Genomic DNA, 19,797 nt, shown 5'->3' with positions numbered 1-19,797 from the left:
AACGCAGAAGACTGCGATACCAAATCATATGTGTTTATGAGAACAAAGGACTTGCCCATAACAGCTTCATAGAAATAACAGGAAATATGGTAATGTCAAGAGATATACTGCACAAAAGCTGAAAACAGAAATTGACAAAGGTCAACAGTATTGAAGTTCCCAGCAATAAAATTGACGATTCAATGAAAACTTGTACATAATGTAAACGGTTAAATACAAAAACACAATATATCTATTATAGACTGTTTCCTCTATGTAATGGTTGACAATTTCTCATTGCCAGCGGATGTCTGTTTCAATTGTTGCTGTTGCTCTTCCGAAGGCTTTTGCTTTACATCTTGTCGACGGGCTTTCTTCACGGCCCATGAGTATTGTTGTGGCCAAGTAATTTCAACATTCAGAGCCTGAGCAGCTACCAACACGAAAGCGCTATTTCTTAGAAATTCACGGCCTGCTAAAATGTAATCTGCTTCCTTTTTCTGCAAGATGTCTTCAGCATCTCGACCTTCTACAATCAAGCCTACCGCAGCGGTATCAATACCAGCATCCCGTTTGATTTTCGCGGCAAATTGTACTTGGTACATCTTTTCAGTAGGATATCTAACACCTTTAATGATGCCACCACTTGAACAATCAATGAGATCAACACCCAATGATTTCAATTTTTTGGCTAGTTCTACCGATTGATAGATGTCCCAGCCCTCAGGACTTTCGCCCATGGGATCTGGGTTGGTATAATCCGAACAAGATAAACGCACCCATAAAGGTTTATCGTCGGGCCATACTTTCTTCACACTTTGTACAATCTCCAACAATAATCGGATTCTGTTTTCGAAAGAACCCCCATATTTATCTGTACGCTGGTTCGAACTGGCAGAGTAAAAGGTGCTAATCAAATATCCATGAGCGGCATGGATTTCCAAAACTTCAACATCAGCTTTATCAGCTCTTACAGCAGCATCGGCAAATGCTTGAATTGTATCCTGAATTTGCTCTAGAGTCATTTCGTGCGGCTTTGGGTAATGGGATGCAAATGGGATAGCGGAAGGTGCCATACAATTGTTAGGCCAGCCTCCGTTCGATTCTTTTTCGACATAATCGCCTTTAAAAGGAGGTGAGGTAGAGGCTTTCCGACCAGCATGACCAATTTGAATACCCGGAACAGAACCCTGGGACTTAATGACCTCAACGACACGTTGAAGTGCGCGCATTTGATCATCGTTCCAGAGACCGGAATCTTGAGGTGTGATACGTCCCTCTGGTACCACCGCAGAAGCTTCCACCATGACAAGACCAGGCCCTTTAAGAGCTAATGAACCGTAATGGGCAATATGGAAATCGTTCAATATGCCATCAGCAGCACTATACATACACATGGGCGAAACCCCAAGACGGTTATGCATCTTGACAGATTTGCATTGATACGGTTGAAAAAGCTTGACTTGTTTGGCGTCTTCCGCATGAACGGGTAAGCCAGCTGGTTTTTGATAATTTGAAGCAAGTGAAGGGACAGGCATTAGTGGGTTTAATCTGTTAAGATGTGTGCTCTATGGACTCGAAAACAGCGTAAAGGAGAGAAAGGGATATATATGTTTTATAAAAGCTCATGTTACAACATATTTGCTTGTGCTATTTTCATCGTTAGCTGATCTTGAAATTTTACTGCATTGCTGCATTAGGTTTTCAATGCTTATGTCAGAATTTGTTGTAAGCTGTTTCACTGTTCCACAAGTTTGAATCAAACCAACAAAAGCAAGTCCTCACATTACTTCATAAGCCAATGAACAGATCAAAAGTAGTGTATCAAAATACAAGTAAATGTTAATATTACATTAAAGGAAAGGAGAGGTGGATTCAAATCTATTCTTTTCAAAATAACCTTCTTACACACAATTTTAAATAATTATCATCTTTCTAACAATTGTAGTTCATTGAATGTCTTTAAGCCTTTCTCATAAACGCCAAAAAAAATCGTACCGCCAAGCGATATCCACATTACACGAGGCCCTATTTCAGCAAATAATTTCTTCGGTCCTTCTTCTGATATAATCCGTTTCATCGTTTGCACTATATCTGTATAAGGTCGAGTACCTGTTTCTGAAGACTTTGTGGAAAGTATAATCCTTGTTTTACATACGTCCAAAGGTGTTGTTATAGCTGCAGCTATACCTCCTGCGATTGATCCCATCATAGCTGCCTCAAAAGGCTGTACTATCCTATTTCCATGATGCTGGGTGTATTTGTATTTAAAATATTCATACATTGGAAACTGTATGCAAGTGAATGGAATTTCTCGGGCAACTGTTGGTAGAAATCCACGGTAAAGCCCTAAAATGCCTTCCGTTCGTAATATGCTCGATAATGCATTGTAGGTTGCGCTGAATTGATTGATCTGCATGCGTTGTTTTATAACTTCAGTAGGGACACGTATTGTACAAGCAGATATGTAAACAAATGATTACTGTTAGAATTAAGAAATTTATAGCTGTGTGTACTCTGTGCGATTTGTCCTGAACTTACTATTTCACCACAAGTGGCGGCTGTCATATAAATATAAGATGATTGTAATTGTTGGTTATTTTGGTGCTGGTAATCCTGATGGTTATTTGAAGAGGTTGTATACATAAGTCGTTTGATTGCTTCGTAAGTTACGAAAAATAAAGCGGCTTCAAAAAAAAAAAAAAAAAAAAAGTTGCGAGTTAAGGTCAATTTTCAGCTCAATTCAATTGCTCCCCGTCATATATACAGCATTCAATGAGTTACCTTTCGGTGCACTTCCAACAAAAGAAGATAGCATGCCTGAGTAAATTTTTCTAAACCCTCCTGCCAGCGCAAACCCGCCTTGCGATTGTAACCTTGTTTTAATGGTATCTAGACGGAGCAAATGCAAGTGCAAATGAAACGTCAATAGGGTACAGATCGTCGTCGTCAAGTAAATATTGTTTCCTTGACTGCTCGATTTCTTTCCCTTGAAAGATTACCTAAGGGAAATAGAACAGAGTCAGCAGCTGTTCCTGCCACTGCTCCGGCCATCAAGGCCTGTCGAAGCGTAGCGCGATAGACGGTTTTACTGCAATTATGCTGATAACTATCACTTTCCATTCAGTTAGATAGCAGAAACTGCTAATACTTGTAGTGGTGCTATTATAGCTAAATAGTGTGATCTGCTTCAGCGATTGTTCTTGTAGCCTTTCTGAGGTCTGGGCTAGGTTATGTTCTTCAATATTTTCATCGGCATACTATACTGGCAAGGTTTTGCAGCAGGACTGAGTTATGTATGGTAAGCTTTGTTTGAAAAGGATGAAAACAAGCCAATTCGTATATTGTTCGTCTCCACTTCAATATAACGTCCGCCGTTGAACTACCAATCGCCGGACGCCTTTTTTATTGCTGGGACGCAAAAACCTGACTGCGTAGCCTCCCAAATAAGGGATCATTTTATTGTGTGAACCTGAAAGTTCTATTTTCGCTTCTTTTATATCTCCTTCCTTTATTATTGCATGTCCACCTTTATAGACCCTTCAAGGACAAGCGCATCTAATACAAATTCATTCTTATACCATAATGATTCATCTTCTTCTCCTGTAATATGCAATAGTAATAACAGCAGTCATCAGCAGATACAACAGCAGCAAACACAACATATACAACAACAACAGGCTCAAGCAGCAATAAATGCTGATTTCACAAATACAGCCGACCATATTAACTACAGAACATCTGCGAAGCCTTCAACAGTAACGACATCATCCACTACTAATCTCTCAATTTCTAACGATGATGTAGTTAGTTACGATTCGTCCATTCACAACGTCCATGACCGTCGCATTTCTTCTTCTTCCATAAACTCTTCCGCTTCTTCGACCTCCAACTCTTCAACTTCTTCAATAAAATCAGGCGCAACGTTTATAAACTTGAAAAAACCGGTACAAATCTCTGAAACAAACATTATTAAGGATCATCATCACCAACCGAATCAACAACCGTCATCGGTTTCGTCCCTGAAAAATGGGTTTCACTATTCAGTATCCACTGCTACAACTATTACGGCGTCCAAACCTTCTCATACTACTAAGCCCACCAAATTAGAAATTTTGCATGATAGACCATCTATTTGCACAACAACCAATAGTCGTTCTTTTATCATAAACACTACTGCTTCTGCTGCTGCAAATATCACGCCCTCTTCTACCGCCGCTGCATCATCCATCAAAACACCCGATTATCATCCTCATCATCATCATTCTGTAATTACTAGTACAGTTCCAGCAGCAGCATTAGCTGATAACAGTAATACTACCCCTACGAAGAAAAAAAAGAAACAGTCAAATCAACAGAAGTTACAAAAGCGCTGTAGAAAAGAAAGATTCGCACAAGTCAAGAACGAATATGAACAAAAAATCAAAGCGTTTTACCAACAATTAACCTTAGGCTGTCAGCAAGAGCACTGTAAGAATAAGTTTTGTGCCTCGGGACGGCGAGGACTGATGAGCTTACAACCACAAGCAGCCTTAATTCTGTCCATTCAACTTGCCTCTATGCCTAACCCAGATTCTAGGTTGTGTCCAACTACAGCTATAACGCAATCAGATAGCAAAACGATCTCAAAAGTTAGTGAACATAAGAAAATGAATATCGAAAAGCGAGAGATTGATAAAGGAAGTCAGGAACAGATTACATCAAAATCATTTTTACAGTCTCTATTTAATTCTTCACCGTTTTCTGGACTCTTCAATAACGAATTACTGCTCAAGGATAAGAAGCGAACCGATAGTATCAACGTACAGCAAGTAATTTATGAGAGTAGGAATGAGGCACAGTACGACAAACAAAAGCGTCATCGTACGACTATCAATGGTGATAATGATAGGAATAATAGCTGGAGTACAAGGTTTTGGAAATTATTAGGATATCTCGATGGCAATAGCACTAAAGAAAACATTATCGATCTCAGCGAGGAGGATGAATTAGATAGCTTAGCTGGTGAAATAGAAAGTGAGAGACCAACTGGATATGGCGATAATGAGGACGTTACGAATTTGTTTGAAGCGTATTACCAGATTGATGATAGCGATAGTAGTAGAACATTAATAGACCGTTCTTCTTTGTCTACGGAATCCGAAGAAGAGGATTATTTTGTCATTCTTCCCACATGTGTCAGTCGTTCAGATGAATCTGCCAGAGTTCTGCAACTAGCTCTTAATGGCGATATTCCCTTGAAAAGCCTTCTGAAATGGTGTAGATCAATATTTCAAAATTGGGAAGGAATTGGTAATAGCTTCTTGTTGTCAGAACAACAGCAACAACAACGCGCAAACACTTTTTCAGCTTCACTCATGAATTTGGAAGAACTAAACAGGTTCTATCAAGCTTTTTTACCGCAGCAGCAGACACAGAGCGATCTTGCTACAGAATTGAAAACAACTCATCCGAAAATCAAAGAGCAAAAGGAACAATGGCAACTACAGTTAGTTGAAACTATTTCCAATAGTTCTGAGACACTTCTTGATCGGATGCTCGCAAATTTAGATTCACTTTTAGAATACCAGGAAGATAGTCGAACACAGGCAGATTCAGACGCGGAATATGATAAAGGCATTCATACCACGATTATTGAATGGGGCCGCTCTATCATAGGAGTATTCGAATGGATGAGATGCTGTGATCAGATGTTATATGGATTGGAGAAGAGTGAACAGAAGGAAGAAAACAGCCAAATTGATATTGATCCTTTCGATGAACCTGATGAAGGAATAACAGCTTTATTTACTGGTGTCAATTCCAAGAAGCAAGATGAAAATATAAATGCGAATGCAACTGGTCGGTTATCGACTGCTGTCTATAAAAATCACATTATATTGAACCATAAAGCCTTTTTAGTCCTCAGTAAGATTGGAAACGAAAAGAAGTCTCTGCTGAGGAAGGTGTTAGTAGAGATGATTGCTGGTTTGGATTCCTCTCGAGTGGAACATTTAGTAAAGATTGCTCAAGATTATCTCTCGGACCACTTTCAAGCAGGACCGTACAAACATGGATTAGAAGACAATGTTGTAATTGCTTTGAAAAGCCTTGAGCTTATATGTAAGTTAAAATACGTGTGCAATGCACAGTCTTTGAGGAGCAGTCTTCTAACATTTAAGGCACCCATTTTTTATATTAGATCACGCTAATATGAAGATACCCAGCGCACCCATTATTTCACCACCTAAGTTTTACAATGAAAGAATCTGTAGCAAACTCAATCTCAAAGTTGAATTCCGCCGTTGGAAACAAGTCCTATTATACGGTGAAGGGTTAACAAATCGTCGATCAAACCTTCTCTTGCCAACCACAAAACCTGCCTCGCTTAACAACCACCGATTATTTACATCTTTATCTTCTACAATAACTTCATCACCTTTTCACAATAGTAAAACCGGTACTCTCACTCCTGAAGACTATCGATTTTCATGGCTGAGTTATCCGTTCATTTTACCTCTTCGCATCAAACGAAAAATAGTCCTTATGGATGCCATGTCTCAAATGTCGGAAGAATACGAGGATGCCTGTGTCAATCATACTCTCCTCATTCATGCACAGAAACTATTAACAGCAGCAGCAAACTCTAATAACGGTAGTGGAGCTTCTTCGAACAACAACGGAATGGCGAATTTCTTCCGTGACAAAGAATCTGTTCTCAGAAGTGCCACTTGCCCTTATTTGCTGTTGGAAATCCGCCGTGAACACTTTGTTCAAGATACTTTTGTACAACTATCTCAACATTGGACTGATTTGAAAAAGCCTTTGAAAGTAAAATTTGTCGAAGGCGGTGAAGAAGGCATGGATCAAGGTGGCGTTCAAAAAGAGTTTTTTGATGTCTTGTTCAAAAAGTTGGTTTCACCGTCATTAGGCTTATTTACTCAGGACGACAGCACGAGATTATGTTGGTTTAAGTTACATGCTGATACCGCCAGTTCGTGGACACGTTTATATGAAATGATGGGTGTTTTGATGGGATTGTCTGTATACAATGGTGTGATCATGAATTTGCAATTTCCCAAAGTGTTATGGAAGGTCATGATAGCACCAAATGAAAAGATAATAGATGTGATGATTAGCAGAGGACAGCTATTTACTTTGGAAGATTTAGAAGAGGGTTGGTCTTTCTTAGCTCAAGGTCTGCGCCAACTGCTAGATTGGGACGAAGAAGAGCAAGGAGGACTGACTGTAGAAGATATATTTTGTCGTGATTACGATATCTCTATGGAAGTGTTTGGTGAAGGAGTAGTCACTACTTCCTTAATGCCAGAAAGAAAGCCTGCAGTGCCAGTTACCAAAGAGAATCGTGATGCTTATGTGCGTGATTACTGTATCTATTACATGTATACTGCCCAGAAAGAGCAAATCTTGGCTTTACGTCGTGGATTGTGGAGTGTGCTAGGCAGTCGGGCTCTTTGTTTGTTAACAGCTGACGAATTGGAAATGGTTGCCTGTGGTCTTCGCCAAGGTCCTGATGCGATTAGCTTAAACATGGCCGAACTGGAGAGCGTCACAGAGTACGATGATGGCTATAGTGCGGATCACCCTACTATCAGGTAATATCCAGTGACAAAGTTTGTTTCGATATCTGTATATTTACTTATTTGTTTATTCTCCTTATGCGAATCATAGACAATTCTGGTCTATTGTTCACCATAATTTGACGCATGAACAAAAGAAACAGCTCTTGCTTTTTGTCACAGCAAGTGATCGGGTTCCTGTAGGCGGTTTGAAGGAACTTACATTCTATATTCAAAGGAATGGTCCTGATAGTGACAGGTGAGAAGCGTGAATATTAATGCTAGATATCAGTTATTGGTTGTCTAATACTTAATGATTACGTTTATAGGTTACCCACCGCATTGACTTGTTTTAGCAGGCTATTACTACCTGAATATGCCACGAAGCAAAAATTGCGCGAAAGGCTGATAACAGCAATCGAAAATACTCAAGGTTTCGGCCTCGTTTAAATATTTGCTTATTTGTTACTGTTCATTCTAAACTTCTTATCTAGCCCACATTCATTTCTGTATATATTTATTCTGTATTAAATTTTCGTATGTTACTATATTCCCCCTCCCTACTCCACCATCATCTAGTTTAAAAAACTTGTATACATTTGTCCTATTTTAAATGGTTTTGGTATTTGTAACAGTAAAATCCGCATTTCTACCGTCCGCAATAAGTTACATTTTCCAGAATATTGATGATTATAATCTACGTTGTGTAAGTTTGACTTATTGATTTCACATATGACCCTTATTATGAATCTATCGATAATTCAGGCCTTTATATAGCTCATTCCCAAACTTAGGTTTACCTTTTTGATGGTATCTATTCGAGCTATGTAATTTACTCGTAACTTCAACGCCCAGCCATATACAACTAAGCATCAAAATGGTGCATGGGACTAATAAAATAGCTTAAACGAATTCCTAAATCTGCTCGAGTGTCAATAGAAACGATCATACAATGCGCACAGGTAGTACTTGTTTTCGGAAAATATTTGATCAGAGATCAAGTTCAGATTATGTGTTTGCCTGAATTATCTTAACTTAAGAATGTTGCCTAGTCCATAAATCGGCACAGTAAAGCAACATCGATTTTAACTGCTATGCTACCTCATTCAATTTTGGACGTTCCACAATTCAACTCAATTAATGATCAGTTTTATGAAAAGTTAGACACTAACGTTTAACTGTTACTGTTTTTATCGCAAAAAATATGTTTATATAGACCTTCACGTCATTTATTGTTCCCCCTTTTCTGAATTGTTAAAGTTTACTTCCATATGGCAAATATGGAAATGGAATGAAAGTACAATGCGCACCGAGTGTTTCTTTAAATAATAACGGTGTTTTCTTCAAATAGTATTCCTACATGATACTTTAAAATATATGAGTATTGGAAAGGAAGACTAATAAAAGGTCAGGACAAATAGACGATATAACAAGATTATGACAAATATGCAGGCAAATTTTACTTTTAGACGATTGGAAGGAGGGATGAAAAACGTTAGAGACCACAAGTACAATACGACTTTATAAGTGAACGCAGCGTCCGCTTTTGTGTTCGTAGAACAGTTGTTCCTAACTCTTGAAAAGCGCTTCTGATTTCACTAAGAGTATCAAACCAGAATTCATAATTGACAGGGTTTTGATGTATTTCAATGCTAGCTTTGTCCCAAATCTTTGTAAATGTTGGGCTTGCAGATTTAACGTGCAGTTGCAGTTGTCGGCAGATGTCATCGACGATTTCACGAAGACTTTCGCTGATGTATTCATTTCCATGCTCCCTGTAGTGTGCTAATTTGGTAGAAAGGGCTTGAGGAAGATGATGCAAGCCTTGGCGCAGGACATCATCTAGAGCGGATTTTGCTAAGTCAGTGTTCAGAAGTGTATCATGGCGGATACTTTCTAGTGGGCGACGAAGCTTTCCTGAAATTATGGCTAGGTCGTTGAAATCATTGTTGATAGACTTGATAGTTTGAGCATATTTACGATGGCTATCCTTCAATAATTGTGCAACTTCATGTTCAATTTTTTTGACCACATTATAGTGAGAGAGTCTTTCCTGGGTTTGGGGCATATAACCATTATCAACGGACTTGTCAAGAGGTTTTATAGCATGTGTTTGATTCAGTATGTCCTCCAATTGAATACGTAGGGCATCAAGAGATTTCAGAGTAGCGGACAAGTATTGCTTGTTGATTTTTGAAGCGCTATCCTTTGTCCAGGCATGGGTTTCTTGCTTTACGTCGAGTAAGTGAGGCCGTATGGAAATAGGAGCTTTGCGGAAAATCTTGTTGATTTCCCTTCTGCGCGTAGTAGAATCTTGCTTCCAAATGCAAGAAGGGAAAACGAAGGAAGGCAAACGGGAAGTTACAGTAAATATAATATCTTCAACAGTATATAGAGTAGAGGGGCGCGAGTGTTCGTTATTATTGTATTCTACACTGGCTTCCTCAGCCTTTCGCTTGAGATAAGACAAGTACTCAAAGAAGCGAGGCACGAGAGTTAAGTTATATGCCGCTGAATTTTTACGATGTGCACTGTGTGGGTAATCAACATTGTTGATCTCTTTGATTCTGGTAGATGAGTATTTCTGGGGAAAATTTGCAAATCCAGAGGCTTGAACCTAATCGGAAAGTAAAATTTAACGTCTTGTATTGTTAAGGAATAAGATCTAACACGTTAAGTCTGTGAAATCAAAGTGTTATCTACTTACATGGACTGCGAATGTGAGCATAAATATCGCAAACCAAAGTTGTGCTCTCATGGTATGGATATGTTATACCGTAGCAATATTATTAGACGAGAGTTTGGTTTATAACAGTACTTGAAATGAAATGTGGTTACGTCCAAAAAATTATATACGAGGACGTGTAGGATTGATATTTAGAAAGGAGCTTTTGTCTTGTAAAATGCAAACGCCAAAGATAAAAAGCCGTTTAGAATGAAAACTTCTGTTTTGGGAAATGTATCTTAAATAAAGAGAAGTTGTTTGAGAAAGATGCTTTGCTTGTATGAAAAGTGTAAAAGAATTGTTCAAATGTAAAAAGCTATGAAATGGAGAACGGAATTTAACATTTTCCTACTTCCTCATTTATACTGTTTCGTATACCTTTTTTCTTTTTTCTTTTTTTATGCGCAGTTTGAAATACATTTTGCGCATAATGACCGGCTCATTCTGCTCAAGAGTTGCACACACTCCTTTTCTGTTGCTATTCTTTACCATGAATTTCAAAGTGTAAAAATAGTTCCAGAGAGCGCAAAAGCTAAAAGCAAGATATTCTTAAGACTCGTTTTACTTTTTGACCGTTTTGAGCAATCTATTTTTACTGGTTAATGCGCGTTTCATCTTTAAAGTTGCTCTACTGCTTCCTTCCCCACATTTCCGCTGTTTAAAAAGGTAATTCCCTTCACTTGTTGATTTTGCTGGAACAACCTAGCAACGAACAGATGTACTGCTGTAGAAAAACTCGACAAAAACCAATATTAAACGCAGCGGAAAATTTTGTTGGTTCCGTTGTTCAAGGTTCTTGGACAACAATTCTGTTGGATAGTTTATCTATGTGTGGCTTGGATGCAAAGTTAATTAGCAACCATAATTTATTTGAGAAGGTTTTTGTGTACAGATCGGACGTAGATTATTGATGATTTCTTCAAATAAAATTTTCATATGAATGGATAAGAACCAGGACTGTTATTGTGTACTATATGCGGCCAGTATCTCAAAATGCAGTACTGGAAGAGCTTCCCTAACAAGAAATGTTTATGTTATTGAGGGATTAAAAGATTATCAATCCCTCAATAACCTAAAGAAAAGTTTATGTGTCTTTGCCTCAGAGAACAAGTCGTAGCAGGAAGTTGATCTAATCGTTGCAGTTGCCAATTTAACATAGGCACCAGTGTCCATAGTATCTTAGAGCACGTTTCAGTCTCATCTTCCATTTTAGAATACGTGCTGTGAATTCTCTGTCTTGTTTTTCTGTAGGACACATTTGATTGCACCTTCGTGGTTGCAGCAATTGTACCATCACTTGTATGCAAGTTTGACAGTCGTGATGAAGGAAGAAGATTTTCATTGGTACGAAGGATTGCGTAAACTTCAGTGCTGTCAAAATCAAGGATGCTACCATATCGATTTCTACTTCCCTTGTAAAAGATAGCATTGTTGCACTTCTTCATAGCGGCATACAGAGGCAGCATGATGGAATTCATTTTGTTATTGTTGCTATGGCCCTGAAACTTCTTTTGTGGCTCATGCTGTCGTCCGTTTGATTCAATCATGTTTTCATATCGTTGTTCAGTAATTAATGATTTTTGAATATCATGAGCTGTGGATGCTGTGACAGGAAAACCACCAGCAGCAGCCATTTGTTTATCAATAACTACATTCGTATACGTGAGATTTGACATGTTTGCATAAAAAATTCCTGCTTGAAGCGTTAATGCACGCTCCTGAATTGCAGTGTCTAATGATGACACTGTAGGCTGATGCCAAATATCATACACTTCCAAATATTGGTTGATCCTATCTATTCTGCCTTCACTTGTCTCATCAGTGATTCTTTCACTGCTTGATAACCCAATATCGAACCTTGCCACTTCTGCTTCGGTAGCTGCATTGATATGCTTTTTCACATGCAACCGAACGGTAGTATTCTCTTTCCAGAGTCTGAAGAATTCTTTCTCGGACAGAAAATAACAGAGAGGCGTATCTACGTCGCAAAGTCCGTTGGCGCCCACTTTAAAACAGCCTGTGGTTAAAGTGTTGGAATTGTTAATTGCGGTTGTTTCAGGTAGGTTTAGGTCCATTTCGGCAGACACTACTACTTTGCTTCCTCTTTGCGTTGTTGAAAGGCGAACTAACGTGTAGAGTATTTACAAACAGTAATTGAATAATTCTGGCTTTTTCATTTTTTCTTTTCTTTTTTTAATGGTGCGAGATTGATCACACAACTTTAGGAACTGTATACTTCAGAGGATTTTACCTTTGCTCACTTGAATAATGATTGCGTAATCGCAAGTCTTTGTTAATAAACGCGAGAGCTGACTCATAATGGATCAAACGTACAGGAAAAAGAAATAAATTGGAATAAACTGAAAGAAAAAATGAAATAAAGAAAAGCCCACAACGCTTGTATTATTAGGTTGTTTATCAGTAGAACTTGGCTTTCTTTTTGTTTTTTGTTTTTTTGTTTTTTGTTAATTTTCGTTCAAATAAAAAAGAGTGTTTCTCGTGTATGCAAAATACATTTGGGATATGGAGAGAGGGAAAAAAAAAATATAAAAAATAATGATGAATTATAAAAAAAGAAAGAAAGAGTAGATATTAAAGAGAAAAGAGCAAACGAGGAGTCGACATAAAGACTACCAACAAATATTCAATAACTAAAAGTTGAATCCTCCTTGAGGAGCCTGTTCTTGTTGGAATATAAATTGATTATTTCCATTAGCCATCATATCTGTATCAGGGCCTTCTACATCATCCTCTTCGTCTCCATTGAAATACTTGTCAATCAAAGTATATGCCTTCTTATAAATTTCTCCATTATCATGATGTTGTAAAGCATGAATATATTCTACGCCTCCACACTCCTCTACCATAATAGCATAAGGGTTGATGCCATCGATCGAGTTTTGTCTTTCCATCTCGCCTACTTTCAATATATTGTCCAAACCGTCCAAAGCAACCATGGTGATCTTATTATCGAGAAGTTGTAGAATATCACAGAGGGGTTTGATGCATCCCTGTTGCACTAAAAATCTGATTTGGTCCGGTTTGTCAAGGCCACCAGAGGTAGCGTTACAGATAGCCCAACAGGCTTCTTTTTTGCTCTTCATCTCTCCATGAGCGAGGATTTGTATGAGCGGGCTAATGAGACCAGTCTCGATTACGGCTTGAATTTGTTGCGTGTTACCGGCTGTGATGTTGGAAAGTGTCCAGCAAGTTTCCTTGCGAATGGCATCTTTGGGACTGCTGAGAAGATGATAAAGGGCACTCAAGGCTCCCGCTGTAATGACAGTTTGGGTTTGGTTGTCGTCACCAGTAACAATATTGCCTACGGATCGAAGAGCAGGTGTCTGGACAGTAGTGGCAGGATGGCTCAAAAGATCGACAAGACGACTGCAAAGGCCAGAGTCAATAACAGCTTGAATGCGTTCGTTAGGACCATCGGATAAGTAAGAAATGGCCCAACAGGTATCAATTAATATTTCTTCGTCTGTCGTCATGATTAACTTGGACAAGACTGTCAATGCAGGAGCAACCTAATTTGAAGAAATGATACAATCGAATTAGCTTGGTCAACGCACCAATTTTTGATCATGCATATATCTGTGTCATGTCTACTTTTCAAAAAATTATTTTGTAATCATCACTTTACCAATTGCCAGTTCGGTTGAGGGTTCTTGCCTCTACAGAGATTGGATAATGTCCAAGTTGCATTACGTAGCATGGATAATTTAGTATCGGTTACTTCAAAAATACTTAATAAAGGAGGAAGTCCACCGCATTCTAACACATAATCACGACATTGTGGACTATCGCCAGCAATATTACCAAGTGCCCATACAGCCTATAAACGTAATTTTTTTTTTTTGTGAGCACGCCTATTATAAATCTGCTTTTCAATTGTTTTTCGCTTGTGAACTGAGTTCATATACTTTACTTGCTCCTTCACGTCCGCAACAGGACTACTTAACAGGTGAATAAAGTGAGGCACAGCACCAGCTTCAATAACTGCTTTTGTTTGTTCAGGTGAACCTGAAGCAATATTTGTTAATGCCCAAGCCGCTTCAAACTAGAAGTTGGACAGTATAGAGATGAGTTTTTGCTTTCTCTTCCTCTTCTCTATGCAATGTCTTTTATGAAACGTAATGACGTTACTTGTAATTGACTGTCTGGTGAAGAAAGAAATTCTACAAACCGAGGAACAACACCACATTCAATAACCTCCTTGATAGGTGGGTTCTTTTCTTTTGATAATAGTTTTCTGAATTGAGCTGTAGCTTCTAGCTGGTCATTATGCTCTGCTGAATAAACTTGATTGACGAGTACAGGTAATGTTGTCCCCAGCTATTTTAGATTCAATATTTTTTTTCCAATGATGACAAGGGAAACGAAACACATCAATAAATACGTTGCTAGTATATTATTTCGGCTTAATAAACACTTTTTACCACAACATCTTGATTAAACTCATCTAAATCATCGTCATCAGAATCATCCAATAGTTGCGCATTGTTAAAGTTTCTTCTCTTGGCCAAGTTTTCTTCCTTTTTCTGCTTTCTGATTTCAACCTGAGTGTTTTCTCTTCTACGTCTCACTTCTTCTGGTTTGAAACGACTACGTTCTTTGTAAGCATTACGACGAAAATCGTTGAGTTGATCCATAATAAAAAATGATCAAAAAAGGTATTTGAGGGTTTGAAGATGTGGCGAAAGAAGGGAAGAGAAAGAAAAAGAGGGCAAAAAAAAAAAAAAAAATAAAAAAAATTGTGATGTACTTTGGTGGTGCTGGTGATGGTGGGGGCCGCGACTTCAATGTCAGCAGTTCAATTTACAGAATAATAAAATAGTAACTTCTGCTTTTTTCGCGAACATGAGAGAATAGCCATAATGTTATCGTAGTATGTATAGAGCCTACTTACTTTTGTGGACATATCAATTGGTGTCATGGTTGAGGTCTACATGTTATAGTAGTAGCATTAAGGCCCTGACAAGGATTGACAGAACCCCACAACGGATAAAAACATTCACATGCTCTTTCTACGTAGCAGTTCAATAAATAAAAGTGCCAAAACTCAACATGTCAAAGCTTTCGTCGTACCATATGCATATAACAGATAAACAACACACTTCGTCAAGCTTCCGAGGGGCAATTATTTTATACTTCTTATACATCAGTATGCAGACATTGTGTTGCTGGGAAGTCCGACAAAAGACTTTTTTTTTTTTGAAACGTTTCTCTCATTTCTTTGCCTTTTTTTTGTTTTAGCGTTTTCCCCTATATCACTTCATACCCATTTCACAATAACGAAAAACGGCTAGGTTTTCGTCAATATTTTATAACAGCAACCCTTAGATACAGCGATTAATTTTATTTAAAAGAAAAGAAGCGGCAGAACCAACAAAATACAGAAATGGCATTAGGACTTTACAGTTATTACAGCATTGCTACAACATGCGTGTTGACCATTGTTGGACTATATATGTTATTTACCGGATCTGGTGAACAGTTTAATCCTGGTAAAGTGCTTCAAGAAACCTCACCTTATGCTTGGGCCCTGACTGGTATGGGTTTATGTATTGGTTTATCTGTTGCAGGTGCTGCTTGGTAAGTAGTTTATTCTTATTCGTTTTTTCCATTCGTGATGGCCTTCGTTTGGGATGAAGCATTAGGAATTAGAAACGTGATGTGGATGTACTTGAGTTGCTGTGCAGAGAAAAGGAACGCGACGACGAGAAAAAAAAATGAGCCTTTGTGTATCATGTTGTTAGTTCTATGAAAACGAGAAATAAATTTGACTCATCCGAAATGTTCATTATAATACACTTAAGGGGTATCTTTATTACAGGTTCTGCATTATTGGGTGGTGCAGTGAAAGCACCTCGTATCCAAAGTAGAAATCTAATTTCTATTATTTTCTGTGAAGTGGTTGCTATTTACGGTGTCATCATGGCCATTGTTTATTCAGCCAAGTTAGCAGATGTGCCTCCTGAAAACCTTTATACCACGTCCAACTATTTCACTGGACATGCTATCTTTTGGGGTGGTTTAACGGTTGGTGTTTGCAACCTATTATGTGGTCTTTCGGTTGGCGTTACCGGATCCAGTGCTGCTCTGGCTGATGCTCAGAATCCCGAATTGTTTGTAAAGGTTTTGGTTGTTGAAATTTTCGGTTCTGTTCTTGGTCTTTTCGGTCTTATCGTTGGGCTCTTGACAGTAAGTATTGCCTGAACTCTTTGTTGGGCGATGGAAGAGCGAGTGGATGAGACGAGGGCAGCTCTTGATTTGCTTTTTCTAACCTTTTTTTTTTTCTGTTTTATAGACTGGTAAAGCCGCAGATTTCCATTAGATAAAAGGAATAAGGGGTTCTCCACTCTGTGGAATATGCAAAAACATAAAATAAACATATTCTTCTTCACCTATAAACACGTCATATATACATGCACATTCACACCATTCAGAAATCCTGAATAACACACATACTAATATATACAGAGGGCGATAAAAAGAAAGAAAAGCAGAATACCTATTGCTTTACAAACACTCAAAATAAGTTGTATTGAAGGGGCAACCTGAGCAACTCACAAAAAAAAAAAAAAAAAAAAAATGTTCACCTGCTTGTAATATACATTTAGTCAATGGATGTTTGCTCTCGAGAGTTACTGTGAATACTGACAATAGAAAAGAAGAGTTTGCTATTCACCTTTGCGATTGTAGAGCTGAGCACTAATATTCTGTCCTTCTAGAGCATTCAATGTGCATTTCATATTATTATAAAAAGAAAGATAGTTTGAAACAAATGACTCCTTTCGGCCAGTTCGACCACGTACTACTGCTAAAATCTCCTTCCGATATCGTAGCCTTGTGACAATGACAATATCACACGGTTTGACAATGTTTGTTATCAAGAAGCCATTCCGAGAAAAGCAGCAGCATTTGGTAGACCAGTGCCGAATAACAAACGTCAATACTGTCACGATACAATCCTACATTATTTTTGTCAAGCATTTTGGAAGATGTAATCCAGCTTTGAACTGAAATTTATTGTAAACATAGAATAAGAATGATCATTATTGAACTTTTTGAATAATAGCTTTATTGTCATAGAGTGCCCTGTTAGGTAAGCTCAAGTGACATATACTATTTATAGTTCTCCACATATACAAGCATAGTATTCATGGCCTATAATAACAATAAAAGGAGACAATTCAGCCGCGTCCGCACCCCCACCCCCTCCACCATCGAAGCAAATAACATAAAGGCTTCAAATGCTATCGTTGTAAGCTACAAAAAAAAAAAAAAATAGAACATGATTGTAACGTCCATAAAAGGCTTGTTAACAAGTATCACGGAGCCTATCATGTACATTGTCGCTAAGGAACGGTCTTTGTGGGATGATCGAAGAGTAACTAAAAGTTGAAAGTTTCTTTTTATCTTCAAAAGAATGACGTTACAATCCATGCAAGAAGTTACACTCAACTTGGGATGAATCAACTATAAGACTTTATTGATGAGTTTTGGATTTAAAGCTACTCACATCTCTGTGATGATACCTCACAGCGTGCTGTTGGAGATTGAAGAAGGCGTGTATTTTATAGACAAAAGGACGTAGAAGGAGTATAGAGAAGGAGAGAAACATTGATCATACTCAACAGCTCGTCGCTCCTCTATGTTCAAATGCTGGTAAACCGGCCTTTGGTTTGTATGATGGGAGGGGGAGTTATCCTGTGATGATGTGCATAAATGATGCTGGATTGTTAACAGACCATGTCTCAGATCAAAAGCATTGAATTATTCGATTACCGACCAAATCCATAAAGAAAGAAAGGGGGCCTTTTGTTGTAGCAATAAGTTACTCTATGATAATTTCATGAGTCATCTTTTCCATATCAGCATTTTTGATAGAGCAAAAAGCCTTACCGTTGTACAAGCCTTGAAACCTAAGGGCTCCTGGAGTTCATAAAACCAAAGAAATCTGAAAAAAAAGCAACCCTTCCTCCAGAAATGGATGTATAGGGCCATTTCCTTCTCCTTACCTAGGTAGCTTACCATCTTTTGTGCATATTTAGAATCTGTATTGCACTAATCAAAGGTCATAACATTGACTTAAAGATTGTCCTGTGTAATGAGGTATATTAAGGTATGTACATATCTATCGCACAAGCGTCCCTTTTTTTTTTTTGAAACCCCACACTGCTCCTTCTGCGTCTGTCACTTCGTAGTTTTCCCGGTGATGATGATCCCTTTTTTTTTCCATGAAAAAATACAAAGACGATCTCCTACGCATAAAAATAAAAAACCAAACAATTCATTTTACCCCTTAATGAATATAAACTTTGTTATATAGAGAGCGAGAGACAGACAAAGACAGGGCAAGAGAGGGTCTGTCTTTATTTTTTCAATTCTTTTCTTTTTCTTTTTATTTTTTTGATATTTACTTCCTTTCTTTTTTTTTTTTTTTGTGTTTAATATTTTGTTATCATAGGCTTCCTTTATCTCTTTCTGTGTCTCTCTCTCTTATTCTGTGTCCGTCTCTGTGCGTATTCAATTATTAGTAGCTTGGAAAGCAAATGATCTTGGATTATAGCCCACAACCTCAACAACAGCATCCATTGTCTTTGCACAGGACCACTTCAAAACCCACATCCTCTTTTCTATATAACAACAACAGCAGCAGCAGTCCTAGTAACAATAGTGATTATAGTATACCACCTTTAGATACTTCCAATACTACTCTTACTACTACTACAGCTGCAATGCTATCCAAAGACGAGTGCAATGAAGATTTCGAGCAAGATATTCAGGAACAAATTGCAAGTCTAACTATAACGGATAGTAGGAATGATGAGGAAATGTTAATAAACACGTAAGTCATCATGGTCGATTTTGGATGGTTCCTGAGATAAGGAAGTAGAGAAAGAAAGGAAAATTAAGGGGCGACAACAAAACAAAGGGGGACGTGTCTCTGTAGATGATGTGAATGGGCATTGAAATGTAACAAAAAGCCAATGTGGGAAGGGGGGCTTCTCTGTCTGTCTGTTTGTCTGTCTCGCACTTTTTTTTTTTTCTAACAGACGAATAAAAATAGCATAAGCTCAAATTTGCAAAAGGACTCATTTTTTCTGCTTTAAACTTATATAGAAATACGACATCATCTTCTTCGTGTCTGTCAAAATCATTAGTTACAACCACAGCAAGTAGCTCAAGTACTACCACAACAACAACAACAACAACAACAACAGCCGCAACAGAGAAAAATAATAACAATGCTCCCTCTACCAGTACTGCCTTTCATCACTTGTTCTCGGAAAATACATTTACCCCTCAATCCATTGACAGGCATTTATTTCGTAATAGTTCTTTCTGTATGTTTGAATGTACTCATCAATTTGACATAAACGTTTATGGAGAATGACTGACTCACATAAAACTTTCGTAAAAATAGCTATTTCTCAAGATTACCAACAGCATCAGTATCAAAATCAAGGTTATACAAATAATGCTGCGGGTCATCAAAATCCATTTATGCGACAATACAATCAA

The 19,797-nt window shown here is 38.0% G+C and overlaps 7 protein-coding genes across 7 annotated transcripts; 2 read left to right on the top strand and 5 right to left on the bottom strand.

Moving 5' to 3' along the window:
- Positions 1 to 34: 34 nt before the first annotated feature.
- On the bottom strand, positions 35 to 1,517 carry BDF20DRAFT_905173 (uncharacterized protein; the record flags this gene model as incomplete). The annotated part of the gene is made up of 2 exons (XM_053083125.1): positions 35 to 118; positions 336 to 1,517. 2 exons carry the CDS (start codon positions 1,515 to 1,517, stop codon positions 35 to 37), a joined length of 1,266 nt encoding a protein of 421 aa, XP_052937865.1.
- Positions 1,518 to 1,594: 77 nt separating this feature from the next.
- BDF20DRAFT_857740 (mitochondrial carrier domain-containing protein) lies at positions 1,595 to 3,228 on the bottom strand. Its single transcript, XM_053080373.1, has 4 exons — positions 2,764 to 3,228; positions 2,521 to 2,666; positions 1,888 to 2,443; positions 1,595 to 1,768 (listed from the first exon to the last, which is right to left on the bottom strand). The coding sequence occupies exons 1-3, from the start codon at positions 2,795 to 2,797 to the stop codon at positions 1,907 to 1,909; spliced, it is 717 nt and encodes a 238-aa protein (XP_052937864.1). The 5' UTR covers positions 2,798 to 3,228; the 3' UTR covers positions 1,595 to 1,768; positions 1,888 to 1,906.
- Positions 3,229 to 3,500: 272 nt separating this feature from the next.
- On the top strand, positions 3,501 to 7,988 carry BDF20DRAFT_833600 (uncharacterized protein; the record flags this gene model as incomplete). Its single annotated transcript, XM_053078660.1, has 4 exons — positions 3,501 to 6,081; positions 6,161 to 7,574; positions 7,651 to 7,797; positions 7,868 to 7,988. 4 exons carry the CDS (start codon positions 3,501 to 3,503, stop codon positions 7,986 to 7,988), a joined length of 4,263 nt encoding a protein of 1,420 aa, XP_052937863.1.
- A 677-nt stretch (positions 7,989 to 8,665) lies between these two features.
- Positions 8,666 to 10,706, bottom strand: BDF20DRAFT_857733 (uncharacterized protein). Its single transcript, XM_053080372.1, has 4 exons — positions 10,642 to 10,706; positions 10,246 to 10,579; positions 9,002 to 10,155; positions 8,666 to 8,935 (listed from the first exon to the last, which is right to left on the bottom strand). Exons 2-3 carry the CDS (start codon positions 10,294 to 10,296, stop codon positions 9,034 to 9,036), a joined length of 1,173 nt encoding a protein of 390 aa, XP_052937862.1. The 5' UTR covers positions 10,297 to 10,579; positions 10,642 to 10,706; the 3' UTR covers positions 8,666 to 8,935; positions 9,002 to 9,033.
- A 161-nt stretch (positions 10,707 to 10,867) lies between these two features.
- Positions 10,868 to 12,581, bottom strand: BDF20DRAFT_933980 (uncharacterized protein; the record flags this gene model as incomplete). Its single annotated transcript, XM_053084752.1, has 3 exons — positions 10,868 to 11,278; positions 11,336 to 12,388; positions 12,515 to 12,581. 3 exons carry the CDS (start codon positions 12,579 to 12,581, stop codon positions 11,196 to 11,198), a joined length of 1,203 nt encoding a protein of 400 aa, XP_052937861.1. The 3' UTR covers positions 10,868 to 11,195.
- A 17-nt stretch (positions 12,582 to 12,598) lies between these two features.
- On the bottom strand, positions 12,599 to 14,981 carry BDF20DRAFT_857728 (putative importin alpha subunit). The gene is made up of 5 exons (XM_053080371.1): positions 14,706 to 14,981; positions 14,413 to 14,601; positions 14,195 to 14,326; positions 13,910 to 14,101; positions 12,599 to 13,793 (listed from the first exon to the last, which is right to left on the bottom strand). The coding sequence occupies exons 1-5, from the start codon at positions 14,916 to 14,918 to the stop codon at positions 12,915 to 12,917; spliced, it is 1,605 nt and encodes a 534-aa protein (XP_052937860.1). The 5' UTR covers positions 14,919 to 14,981; the 3' UTR covers positions 12,599 to 12,914.
- A 490-nt stretch (positions 14,982 to 15,471) lies between these two features.
- On the top strand, positions 15,472 to 16,874 carry BDF20DRAFT_857724 (uncharacterized protein). Its single transcript, XM_053080370.1, has 3 exons — positions 15,472 to 15,861; positions 16,086 to 16,470; positions 16,577 to 16,874. Exons 1-3 carry the CDS (start codon positions 15,668 to 15,670, stop codon positions 16,601 to 16,603), a joined length of 606 nt encoding a protein of 201 aa, XP_052937859.1. The 5' UTR covers positions 15,472 to 15,667; the 3' UTR covers positions 16,604 to 16,874.
- The last annotated feature ends 2,923 nt before the right edge of the window (positions 16,875 to 19,797 follow it).

Source organism: Mycotypha africana (assembly GCF_025528875.1).
Source record: "Mycotypha africana strain NRRL 2978 chromosome Unknown BDF20scaffold_3, whole genome shotgun sequence".
NCBI classification, from domain to species: domain Eukaryota; kingdom Fungi; phylum Mucoromycota; class Mucoromycetes; order Mucorales; family Mycotyphaceae; genus Mycotypha; species Mycotypha africana.
Note: the sequence above shows the minus strand (reverse complement) of the source record. Positions and strands in the feature narration are given on the sequence as shown.

Excerpts from the sequence above, each read along its gene's own strand:
- BDF20DRAFT_857740 (XM_053080373.1), bottom strand. The coding sequence starts at position 2,797 with ATGCTATCTTCTTTTGTTGGAAGTGCACCGAAAG. Across the intron at positions 2,667-2,763 it reads TGTTGGAAGTGCACCGAAAG|CCGCTTTATTTTTCGTAACT; the intron begins GTAACTCATTGA and ends TTTTTTTTGAAG. Across the intron at positions 2,444-2,520 it reads CCGCCACTTGTGGTGAAATA|TCTGCTTGTACAATACGTGT; the intron begins GTAAGTTCAGGA and ends TTTGTTTACATA.
- BDF20DRAFT_857733 (XM_053080372.1), bottom strand. The coding sequence starts at position 10,296 with ATGAGAGCACAACTTTGGTTTGCGATATTTATGCTCACATTCGCAGTC. Across the intron at positions 10,156-10,245 it reads TGCTCACATTCGCAGTCCAT|GTTCAAGCCTCTGGATTTGC; the intron begins GTAAGTAGATAA and ends CTTTCCGATTAG.
- BDF20DRAFT_857728 (XM_053080371.1), bottom strand. The coding sequence starts at position 14,918 with ATGGATCAACTCAACGATTTTCGTCGTAATGCTTACAAAGAACGTAGT. Across the intron at positions 14,602-14,705 it reads AGTTTAATCAAGATGTTGTG|CTGGGGACAACATTACCTGT; the intron begins GTAAAAAGTGTT and ends AATCTAAAATAG. Across the intron at positions 14,102-14,194 it reads TTGCGGACGTGAAGGAGCAA|GCTGTATGGGCACTTGGTAA; the intron begins GTAAAGTATATG and ends TTACGTTTATAG.
- BDF20DRAFT_857724 (XM_053080370.1), top strand. The coding sequence starts at position 15,668 with ATGGCATTAGGACTTTACAGTTATTACAGCATTGCTACAACATGCGTG. Across the intron at positions 15,862-16,085 it reads TCTGTTGCAGGTGCTGCTTG|GGGTATCTTTATTACAGGTT; the intron begins GTAAGTAGTTTA and ends AATACACTTAAG. Across the intron at positions 16,471-16,576 it reads TTATCGTTGGGCTCTTGACA|ACTGGTAAAGCCGCAGATTT; the intron begins GTAAGTATTGCC and ends TCTGTTTTATAG.